This window comes from Asterias amurensis, chromosome 16 (genome assembly GCF_032118995.1).
Source record: "Asterias amurensis chromosome 16, ASM3211899v1".
Classification (NCBI taxonomy): Eukaryota; Metazoa; Echinodermata; class Asteroidea; order Forcipulatida; family Asteriidae; genus Asterias; species Asterias amurensis.
The window spans coordinates 4,764,725-4,777,562 of NC_092663.1; the positions used below are offsets into that span (position 1 = coordinate 4,764,725).

Sequence of the window (12,838 nt, forward strand, 5' to 3'; positions counted from 1 at the left end):
GTACTTTCTCACTCAAGCTAACAATGATACTTCAGACCTGAAGCCATTCTCATTAAGCATCTGAAAGTACAACAATTTGTGAAACACCTAAAGCCATTCAGTATGCATCTGAAAGTACAACAATTTGTGAAACAACGGTGTTTTATCTTTCATCAATCTGTTGCAACTTCGATGACCAATTGATCAAATTTACACAGATTTGTTATTTTGTGCATAATGTTGGAATACACCAAGTGAGAAGACTGGTCTTTGACAATAAGGCACCCAGTACCTATAACTGGTAATATCGACACAAATTAAAGTCATTATACACTTTCGGAACAGAACAAAAGCAATAGAAGTTTACAGATTTACAAATAACTTACAGGGTTTACAGAAGGTCATGGTGAAAGACTTCTCTTGAAATATTGTTCCATGAAATGCTTTACTTTTTGAGAAAACACTAAAACAACTATCAATTCTCGTTGTCGAGAATGACGGATTTCTTTTAAACACATGTCATGACACGGCGAAACGTGCGGAAACAAGGGTGGGTTTTCCCGTTATTTTCTCCCGACTCCGATGACCGATTGAGCCTAAATTTTCACAGGTTTGTTATTTTACATAATAGGTTGTGATACACGAAGTGTGGGCCTTTGGACAATACTGTTTAGAGAAAGTGTCCACTGGCTTTAACTGTCACTAGAGGCATGTTGCCATCCATTAGGGCTCCCTGAAACAGGGATACCCCATTCACAGTCATGCACGGGTATCATGCTTTCAAACATTATGTTTTTATACTTGTAAGATCAAAACTGACCGTTCCAACCCTTTTCTCAAAAACATTAAAATTTCAGTCAATTATTTCAGGAGACCTTTTTTTTCATCATGTCTGCCAATCTTACTGGGGAAGTAACGTGAAAATGTGTGAAAGCTATTTTCTATCTTACTAATGTTGAACACACTTGAAATCGCTCAATGAATAAACGTACAGTTAATACATATTTTAACAAATGTAACACATGTAGCCTGGGAACAAAATCCACTGAATTAATTGAAAGTAACAATGCATCAAACAGATACGGATATTAAAATGTTTCCTCACAAAAGTGTGTCGCAGAAGACCAACGTGATCGTATTGCTTTGTTCTTCTGCCCTTGGGTTTGCAAGTGTATGTCTCAGCTTAAAGTAACACGTTGCCTTGGATCGGACGAGCTGGTCTAAAAAAGTGTTTGTAACCATTTTTTATTAAATAAAATGCATATGGTTGGAGAGACGTTTTAAAAGTAGAATACAATGATCCACACAAGTTTGCCTCGAAATTGCGTGGTTTTCCTTTTACTGTGCGAACTAACATGGTCGACCATTAATTATGGGAGTCAAAAATTTGACTCCCATAAATGGCCGACCGTGTTAGTCGACGTGGTAAAAGGAAAACCGTGCAAGTTCGAGGCATGTTTGTGTAGATCATTGTATTCTACTTTTACATCTTTCTACCCATATGTATTTAAAAAAAAAACGGTTACAAACGCTTTCCAAGGACCAACTCGACCGATCCAAAGGCAACGTGTTCCTTTAACGTGAAATTAACAGTGCCGACATCAGATAGCTACGAGATTCTTTATGCTAATCATTTCAAGAATTGTACAAACTATACTATATAAAACAAGGTAAAGTGGTACAATATGCAGCAAATCAAACCAGGAACACCGGGGTGAACCGCTTCTCTTTTTGATAAGTGCACTGAATTCTTTTACGCGCGTTACACCAAACACCGGGATGTGGCAAGTGTTCAGTGGCCTGAAGTTTCTACCCTGCATATTTTTTCTCTGATTCTAAATCGAAGACCAGCCTTCGAGAAAGCTGACAGGGTCGAAAAGTCAGGACTCTAGCTATACGTTTTGCATAATAAAAGAAAACCGAAAGCTGGTGACAGCATTTCTGGAAGCAGTCCCAAATTTTGATTATGTTTGGAATAATCTACAACGAGTGTTACTTCATTCAGTTTGCGATGGCATTCCGTCCACGATCCGACATCGTGAAATCCATTTCTCGATCACACGCAAATTATTCCGGGAAAAAAGTGGGATTATTAGTAATTCACTAAACGCAACACTCTGGCGCCAACGTCATAATATTCTGGAGTTCAGGCCCTTGTTTTGATGACCGATAGTCAATATATAACACGCGTCAAAATGACATGCAATGATTGTGTGATTGTCTTTACACTTGCAGACTCACGCCAACATGATCCCGTAATGTATTTTTTAATATTTATAATCCCAAAATAAATCCATGCTAACCAATACAAGTGAAAATGACCATGCCTAAAAGCAATTTGAGATATGTTGCAGACAATACTATTAAATATTTGGGATTTGGTAAACAATGTCTGTATTAGTGTATATTATACCGAAACAAAACAGTGCAACCCTATAGTGTCAACCATACCTAAAAAATGCTAAAAGTTTGCAAGGAACATTTTCCTGTAGACGAGCTGCGTTTACTATTCGAAACGTCGAGAACACACCGGATTTTTCCCCCGCAAGTTAACTACCTATAGGCCTACATATAGTTAATTCTAACTTACAAAATCACTCGCTAATCTTTGTTTGCCAAAATCTAAATGCGGCTCCCCAAACTCCAACTTAAAATCCACCAGCCACATAAATTTGAGTTTTTCTTTCAATATTCTCTTGCAACTTCGACAATCAATCGAGTTTTTCCACAGACTTATTATTTGATGCTAATGTTGAGATACAGCAAGTGAGAATACAGGTCTGTAAGCCACTATTAGTTATGGAATTTTTTTGGCAGCTCGAAAAACCCTTTTGTAAACAACAGTCAATCAATAAAATACGTAAAATATGACACCCCCACACACTCTATGTTAATGTGACCAGTTATCAAGTTACACGAAAAGGAGTTGTGCGTTGATGGCAAGTAGGCCTACATGGAGTTCAACCTCTGATTCATGCGTACTCGACCCCGCATCCGAAGTTATAGAGTGATGTAGAGGTTAAACATCAAGTGCAAATTAAATCTAGCCTTTTCGCGTAGTTAAAGGCACTGGACACTATTGGTAATTACTAAAAATAATTGAGATAAGAGTATCCGAGTATAATTACTAAGTAGGATTTGAAACTTTGCATGGTGGAAATACGATACAGAAAGGTTTGCGGTAACTCCTTGTAGTGACTATCTCTAATGAGTTGGGGTGGTTCTGAAAAGAACCGTTGGTTTAAACTCGACGTTTCGATCAGTATGCTCTGATCGTCTTCGAGAAGACAACCAGAGCATACTGATCAAAACGTGAAGACGATCAGAGCATACTGATCGAAAACCTTTGTGTTACCGCAAACCTTTCTATATAATATATTATAATTTTCTAGCTTATCCCTCATTGCAGATCAGGGTAAACGATTTGCATCAAGTGGTATATGGACGTAATTTTTCTTCAATGCTTACTAATTTTCATATCTTCTAAAAGACTTCTTGTTTTGAATGCACTGATCGTTATTTGTAATTACTCAAAACAATTGCAAGCCTTAAAGGAACACGTTGCCTTGGATCGGACGAGTTGGTCAAAACAAAAGCGTTTGTAACCGTTTTGTATATAATGCATATGGTTGGAAAGACGTTTTAAAAGTAGAATACAATGATCCACACAAGTTTGCCTCGAAATTGTGTGGTTTTCCTTCTACTGTGAGAACTAACACGGTCGGCCATTTATGGGAGTCAAAATTTTGACCCCCATAAATGGCCGACGTGTTAGTCGACGAGGTAAAAGGAAAACCACGCAATTTCGAGGCATGTTTGTGTGGATCATTGTATTCTACTTTTACAACATCTTTCTACCCATATGCATTTTATAAAAAACGGTTACAAACGCTTTTCAAAGACCAACTCGACCGATCCAAGGCAACGTGTTCCTTTAACAATTACTTGGTAACGAACAACGGGGAGCTGTGTTCTGAAGTAACGTATGTTTTGAGAAATTTAAGTAATTTCTCACTCAAATGTTTAAATACTTCAGGTCGAAGCCTTTTACTATAGGTATCATCTGAAAGCACACAGATTTGTGCAACGAGTGTGATTTTCTTTCACTGTTCTCTTGCAATTTTGAAGACAAATGAGTAAAATTTCTCACAGATTTGTTATTGAATGTATTTGTTATAGGATACACCATACAGAAAGGACGGACACACCAAGGGATACTGATCTGTGACAGCAACACAGGTGTCCATGTATCTTTAAACCTCAGGTGCAAATTAAATCTCGCCTTTTCGTGAAACTAAACGAATGACGACAACCCCGAGGGAGAATTCAGAGTGCTAGAAGGTGTGTATCTCGTACGTGTAGGGCAAGTCGTGCATATTCTTGATTTCATTCTGGTGACCCTCCGTGTTACAGCTAAATAACAATTAGATTATCTACAAACTGCAACTGGACCAAACACAGTTACAACGAAAGTTACAACGAAACTTTTGGACGGGGTGACATTGTCTGTATGTAACTGAAACAAATAATTATAATGTTGACGATGTTTACAAAAGAGCCACAGAACCTTGACTTCCTGAAGACAGGATTTGTACACAGCCTATAATGGAAGAAATCATAATATCTTATATTTTATGGAGATTGCACTGTCCAATTCTTATCAACTTTTGATATGATGAAAGGGGGCCACATCTCAAAACTTGTCCAGCTTTTACTTTCATAACTCATGGATTTATGTTGAAATTATGACACAACATGTAAACCTTCCCATATGACCTGTGCAGTATTGTGCCTGCCAGAATACTCAAAGAATGTACCAGCTCACACTTATTGTAAACAAAGTTCACATGGTCTATATAAACTTAAAATACACAGTAAAGCTAATCAATGCTACATTGTACTTCTGGTAGTTTTAAGTTATAAAAGTCCATATCCTAGTTTGAGGAGGGGCATGCTGGGGTATGGGCCTCTAGTGGGTGTGGCACTTGCCACCCCACCCCACTGCAAATGACTATTTGGTGTAAAACATACATACACAAACAGTAACATAACTCAACGTTGAGAATACAATGATGTAATTTACGAGGGAGGACCATTTATCTCAAGTCTGCTTCGGACAACCCAGCCAAGACTGAAATCAAATATAGTACTATGGTCAAGCTACTGCAATGCTCCTATATAACTACTACACATCCCCAAAACAACTACCCCACACCATACAATAATTATATAACATTATAGCTTTTGCACATGTTCAGCATCTGTACGTACCTATAGTAGCAGACAACTTAATCAATACATGCATGTGAAAATAGATTTAATATATTGACGCTGTCTATTGAGAACTGCCCTGTGTACGCCATGTGTGCGTTTACTGGTATTGATTTGTACGTGTTATTTACACATGGTTATAATTCAAATGTGTCACATGTACACAACTGGAATAAAAGTGCAATGCACTTTCCGAGAAAACCAGGTATGCCAAGTTGCTGAGTCATAAGTATAGGAAGTACAGAAACACATGTTGCAAGAGACCACCCCCCCCCCAAAAAAAAACAAAAAACAAAAAAAACAAAGAACAAGTTTGGTTGCGCCTCCCTCTTTTCACCATGATAACACACGTACAAATCAATGCTAAATCATTTTGAAAATGATATAGCTCTCTACAAATTTTGCCTGCAGGAACGCCAGGCAGAGTGACTCTTTTGTGACATCTCTATATTTTCATCAGATATTTGTGCGTGGTTTACGTTCTTTGCAATACCTAACAAACAATCAATCAGTTGTCACTCAAATGATTTCTGAATTGAAACAAGTTCATTTATTTTTACTGAACATTTCCATAAGTAGCCCATTCCAACAGGCATGCAGCGTAGCGTTTTACCGTTATTACTGTTAATGGGTCGTCAACACATTATTTTCAGGAATGATTTAATATGTTATCCAGATGTAGCTCATCAAGAAACAGGATACGATTGACAATATCAACATTTAAAAAGCTCAATAAAAGTGAAAACTCAAAAGCCTCTGAAATTAGTACCCTCACACGTAACTTGGGTGCTGAACTGATACCTTCTCCATGGAGGTATCGACAGTGTGGACGGCACACACACAACCTACACCAGCTTTATAAAATGGGTGTTTACCACACCAAAACAAACATTGAAAACTATTGTGGCTCACTCAAACCTTGAAAATTTAACGTTTGAAGAGCTCAATAAAAGAGATAACTCAAAACCGCCCGAACGTAGATAGCTTCATCACAAAACATGGGTGCTAAAATGATACTTTATCCGTGGAGGTATGCTTTACTGACAGTGTCTGAACGGCACACAAATAACGTACATCCTCTTTAATAGGTGGTCGTCACCTCCCAAAACAAACATTTAAAGATGTCGTCACCTCCCAAAACAAACATTTAACGATGAAAACTATTCAAACCTTTGGCTACCAAAACCTTGAAAATTTCAACATTTAAAAAGATCAACAAAAGTAAAATTTCAAGACCCTCTGAACGTAGCATCACCTTCATTACAAAGCTTTGGTATTCAAGTCATACTTTATCCATGGAGGTGTGCTTTTTCGACAGTGTCTGAACAGCACTCCAATAGAATACACCAACTCAATAAAGAGTGGTCGTCACCCCCCCCCCCCAAAAAAAAAAAAAAAAAAAAAAAAAAAAAAAAACGTGCGATGCTGAAAAATATTGCGGCTCTCTCAAACCCTTGGGTGGATTACTAGTCCTAACTTAGGACTAGTTGTACGTTTTTGATATCTCTAAGGACTAAGTTAGGACTAGTCCTAACTGTTTGTGGAATCGACCCCTGAAAACTTACCATTGTTAGGTATTCCAAGTTTTTCCTCCAGGCACACTGACACACGATACTCAGAGTTAATCCCAGAAGTAACTGTCCACTTCAATACGCTGTACACTTATAAGCCACAGTAAAACAAATCCAACACCCGAGGCACTTCGCTCACTCTTTCAGTGGCATCTCGTAAAATAGTGCCCTTGTCAGAGCCAACGCCTTTAACCATGTGACCACAAGAACAAGGCACATTCAAAGACAAATCTAGTGAAGATGAGTCTCTCAACCTTGCCAAGTTTTAGCGGTCGTTGCAAACAGCCCACTGAGAGCCACTCACTGCTACATACTGATCGTGGCTGGGCAACCGGCTAGGTATCGCAACATCGCACACGGACAGCGTTTTCATTCGCAGGCCAGAGACTTGACGGTGAAATCTTCCCATTGGCTGACACCTTCACAACGCGCGCCATAAAGACCCCCCTACCTCAGGAGGCGTTTTAATAGATTAGTATTGATTTTGTTCTTGTGCCCTGACAGGGTGATTTGGTTTGTACGACGGTAGGGTATAGACTACATCTAACCTGTCGATCTATGTCTATACAGAGAAGGGACTGGAAAGGGGGTGGCAGCATCGTTAGCCCGGTTGCTATGAACGCCTTCATGTTGGCATTGAGTTCTCCAAAGAGGAATAGTTCTTAAAGGCAGCGGACACTATTGGTAATTACTCAAAATAATTATTGGCATACAACCTTACTAAGTAACGAGTAATGGGGAGAGGTTGGTAGTATAACACATTGTGAGAAACGGCTCACTCTGAAGAAACGTAGTTCCAAAAAGAAGCTTTTTTTCCACAAATATTTCGAGACCTCAGATTTAGAACCTGATGTCTCGAAATCAAACATCTGAAAGCACATAACTTTGAGTGACAAGGGTGTATTTTCTTAAATTATTATCTCGCAACAGTAAGAAGACTGGTCTAAAACTACCGATAGTGTCCAGTGCCTTTAACCTGTTAAAGATGCATTTCAAAGTGTGATAGCTTTCCGGTATCTCGCTGAACATCTCGAGCGGGTATCTTCACGAAGGAAAAATAATCCGCAAGTGAAATTCCCAAGAGAAACAGTTCATGCATTACAAACATTACCCATAATGATTTTTTGGGGTTTAAATATCTTACTGTAAACCATATTCCTTTACGAGAGAATATTTGTAACCCGCTCTGTGAAAATGAGTCACATGTAGGCAATTTCAAGAATTCAGTTTTATGCATGGGTGGAAAGAACACATCAGCAGCAGTATTTTGGTATATGTCTAAGCTTTGTGTATCGCGTTGCTGAGTTACTCCCGTTTGAAATTAGCCACTACACCATTTTTTGTGAAAAACGAATTACAAGTAAAATGATATTTTAAACTACTATTTCGTGCAAAAGGATAAAAATTAGACATAAGTGTGACCACAAAACTGTTGTATTCATAGCTTTATTGCCTAAAAGTAAGTGTTCTAAAGGTTAACCATGCAACTATAGATTTTTTTTTAATACATTTTCCACAGTAAACTGTCCATACCTTAATAATGCATTGGGCGACATTTGGCTCATTTTCACAGAGTGGGTCACATTTTTTCAACGATTTCGAAACTTTCAACTCAGCAGACTAAATAAAGTCGCTGAAGCTGCACACTGTAAACATCGAAAGAAGATAGAAAAACAATCCAACTTCTTTATCGCGGTTAACTGAGTGCTATTTACAGATGAGTCTTGTAGATTTCGAAACTTTTACTCAACAGACTAAATCAAGTCATGTAGTCAATATAGAATTTGTTTTAATGTGAACACTTCTTTATTGCGGTTAACTGAACACTATTTAAACATGAGAGTCTTTGTAGCTAGAGTTGGATTAGATTTCGTGAATTAAGGCGCCCTGTCAAATCAAACCGACTGGAATATAACTCCAAGAGTGAACAGTTTTGTTGGCATTACGGAGAGGGTTTGTTAACACCGTTTCGCTGTAAGATTCCACACCCTAGAAAAGTCCAACGAAACAGGCCTGCTGGAAAGGTTGATGTCGAAAGGCAGTAGAAGGGAACAGGACGGGAAACTGATGTTATTGAAAAGTGCTAACTCAATTTAGTGGAGGATACACCAAATACAAAGGGAATGATAACACATGCAGGGAGAGATGTAGCGTGTGGAGAAAGGAAATGAAGAAGAACAAAGAAAGAAAGACAGCAACAAGACGAAACAAACATGTTTAAAGGCACAAGACCCCTTTGGAAATTGTCAAAGACCAGTCTTCTCACTTGGTGTATTTGAACCTGTGAACATTTGAACTCATTTGGTCATCGAAGTTGTGAGATAATAATGGAAACAAAACACTTGCCACAAGAAGTTATGTGCTTTCAGGTGCTTGAATTCGAGACCTCAACATCAAATTCTGTGGTCCCGAAATCAAATTCAATCATTTTAGTGAGAAATAACTTCTGTGTCGAAAATTATTTTAAGCAACTACCAATAGTGTACAGTGCCTTTAAATTATTCGTGTAAACAAGTGGGTAAACAACTTACGCTTTGTTCAAAACAATTACTCAAAAAAAATATTTTATTGTCCAGAAACATGTACTCTGATGTTTGAAGAAAAATTATTTTATTGTTCAGAAACATATTATAATCTGATGTTTGAAGACACAAATCTATTTCCAGGTGACTTTAATTATATTTTTTTGATTCTCTTCACCCAGGGGGTATAACTGGGTGCCTGCGAGGGTAGAGGTTGATATTGTGAATGAAAAAGCCTTTGGAGCGATATAAACTTACTGTTGCCCAGGTTGTGTACTGAGATACATTAAAAGGGATGTTATGGGCCCTAATGTAAAGCGCATTGATACAGTTACTGTAAAATGCGCTATACAATAATTGGTTATTATTGTTATAATTATTTATTATTTAACACTGATATTATAATAGGTATATCGATGGACAGCCTGCTGCCCGAAGATGTCAAATTTAATGATGTAACAAACACTGTTCCTTCCCTCACTACGCCCGAAGGATGGAATATAAACAACTTAAGCAATAACATTCACGAGTTGGCCATCTCTTCGGCAGAGTCTCAAATTGTGTCTTAAAGATGTCTGCATTTCACTCGTGTTTATTTAGTATAAACCGGAATAACCGGAATGTGAAAGCTAAGGGTGAAAGTTGCCTTGAATTCGAGACCTCCGCTGAGGTCTCCAATTCAATTCAAATCTTTCAGTTAGAAATTACTTATTTTTCAAAAACTACCTTACTTCAGAAGGAGCCGTTTCTCACAATGTTATCAACAGCTCACCATCGCTCTTCACCAAGTTATGCATACAATCATTGTGTGTAATTACCAGCGGTGCCCTTAATACCTTTTCGCTTCGTTAAATTTTTGTATTTGTATATCTTTATATATAGCTGAATGGCACTCTATTCGAGGGCACTTACATTCTCATGACCAACATCTCCAAGGACTTCATTATACGAGAAGCTCGAACATGAAACCTTCACAGCACAAAGTGTCAGTTGACGATATAACGGTAAAACGTTTTCCAGGCCAAAAGTATTGTTGATGTTTGTCTGGTTTGTGTTATGTTTGCTAATATGTATACGAGCAAAAATAGGGCCCCTGCACGGATGACGTCACGTTTTGTTTGATTCTTTCCTTAAAGAGTGTTGAAACTGTGCAATGAATTCCGGACAGTTGTGCATGTTTTCCTTTAGTCCGCAAAATTAATGTGTTGTTGCTGTTTTTTCTGGCTTTTTTTTATGTTAGCTTCTGCGAAGAAGCTGTATACGTGCAAAAAGGCCCCATGTACGGGTGACGTCACGTTTTGTTTACTACTTTACTTTAGTGCTGAAACTGTGTAGTGCAAACGTATGTGCAGATTTTCCGTTCGTCCGCAAATGTGTCGCTGTTTGGTTGGCTTGTTTAAGGTTTGCTTCAGTGATCAATATGCGTACGTGCATATAAAGACCCCTGTACTGATGACGTCACAATTTGTTTACTACTTTGCTGAAGTGTTCAACTGTGCATTTCATTCCGGACAGTTGTGCAGGTTTTCCTTTAGTCCGCAAATGTGTTGTTGCTGTTTTATACGAAGGCGATTTACACGTATGCATAAAAGGCCCCTGTACTGATGACGTCACGGATTGTTTACTATTCTTTGCCTAAGTTCTGTCATAGACTGGTCCCCTCTTTAGTGCGCAATGATTCCGCAAGGATAGTTGCAGGTTGGCGTTTTGTGCACAGACATGTACGTCGGTTCTTACTGCGAATCTTCAGGACCAAGAAAGTCATGCGAGTTGATGCGAGGTTTAGAAAGGTGATGATAAACGTGGGCTCAACATCAGATTTCTGGCGTAATTCACGAACATCAACGTGTGACGTCAGATGTTAAGGCTAAAGGAATTATGCATCACCGGCACCCCGCAGTTGTGCAGGTTTTCCAGTTTAGTATGCAAAGTAGTAAACAAGCTGTGACGTCATCGGTACCAAGGTTTATTTCACAGCTTAAGACAATCCGGGAAAATAGCCGATGTGTTAAAGTGATGATGTCAAACAAAAAGGAGTACATCTTAATGTAAATGCCACAGTGTCAACCAGAGTAATAAGTCTTTCTTTTGGATGAATGCATAATACCTTTAAAGTGTTTTGACGCCTTATGTGGGGCAATTTCCTGGCTATGACGCGAATCTACTCACTGTAAATGGCGATGTTAGTTAATCCAATTAACATGTTTAAGTTTTTAAGAAAAACAACAGGTACAAATCACATAGCAACGTTTTCAGAAGAGTCACATGAGTCTATTGTACATGCTTAAAAAACTTCCGTCTAGGGAGACGAACATTTTCCCTAATTGTTTTACTCGTTTCTCAAAAACTAAATCACCTCAAGTAAAACTTTAAGGGAAGCTTTCTACCATAGCTATTTTTAAACTGTGTAGTTTCATGTTTGTGTTATGTGTCGTACTTAAAATAGGACTGTACCAAAACCCCCAAAGAATAAACTATACTTATATAGTAAATCTTACGGGTAAAACCATGTAATATTTCTCTTTTGAGGGAGTGTTGGCTCTGAAAATAGCTGGTTTGATCTCTACGTTTCGAACAGAATACTCTGCTCGTTCTCAGGAGAAACAATAAATCAAAACTCAAAAACCCTTTAAGTTAGACCTAACATGTCCTGAAGCTTTATTTTGTTCCCTAGCTGCATTCGCTTCGGGGATATTGCAACCAGAGATTGGACCACCGTAATTGATACTGTATATTCTCACGCCGATCTCGCTTTTCCGTTAACAACTTCCAATGCAACGTATCGCTGTATCGCTCTATCGCTGCGGGAGAATTGGTAACAAAACCTGGTTTGAAAACTCGGAATCGCGGCAATAGTTAGACTTATGACTCAAGTCCCAGGCCCAATTTCATGGCTCTGCTTACTGTAAGCACGGAATCGGCGCTTACGGAAGCAGGAAATTCTGTGCTTACGGCAAGCGTATTTCACGGGTTAGCGGCGAATTTGGGCTTCTGCGCGTGCGTACTCCACTTTACTTGGCATTCTACTCTTACAAGGCTAGCGCAGAAAGTCGGCGCTTGCGCGTAAGCGGGGAATCGCGATCGTAAGCGCAGAATTCGGCGGTAAGCAGGGCCATGAAATTGGGCCCTAATCTCGTGCCATTGCCAGAAAACTATTATTTGTGACGCTCTGCATTCCCAAACCGGTTCCGCACGCGAGACCACATTTTGACGGCAAGCCCGCACTGCTATACTATGCTTAGGGACCTCTCACGCGAGAACGGGACTTGAATCAAGTCTATGGCATAGTGTGCCCGAATACGAATTACATGAAGGGATATAAATAGATTCTTGAATGTTCATGAGGGCGTGTTTCGTTCCTCTGACAATTGATGTATGGGTACATCAATTTCCAACTACTCATGTGGCACTATGAATCACGGGACTTTCTTTTACTTTTTTTTACTTTTCTTTATGATCAGTCCAAATATTCAGATGAGTCAGCTATATTCGAAG

At 38.8% G+C, this 12,838-nt stretch overlaps 1 protein-coding gene across 3 annotated transcripts in view; it reads right to left on the minus strand.

The window, feature by feature from the left end:
• LOC139948934 (corticotropin-releasing factor receptor 1-like) overlaps positions 1-12,838 on the minus strand; it is a 195,220-nt gene that overhangs the window by 106,437 nt on the left and 75,945 nt on the right. The window contains exon 1 of one of the 3 annotated variants that reach the window (XM_071947307.1): positions 6,816-7,057. The exons of the other annotated variants lie outside the window; for them this stretch is intronic. Within the exon in view, the coding sequence (XP_071803408.1) occupies positions 6,816-6,818 (3 nt within the window). The 5' untranslated portion in view covers positions 6,819-7,057. Of the gene's footprint in view, positions 1-6,815; positions 7,058-12,838 lie in introns of those variants that run through there. 3 annotated transcript variants of the gene reach the window in all.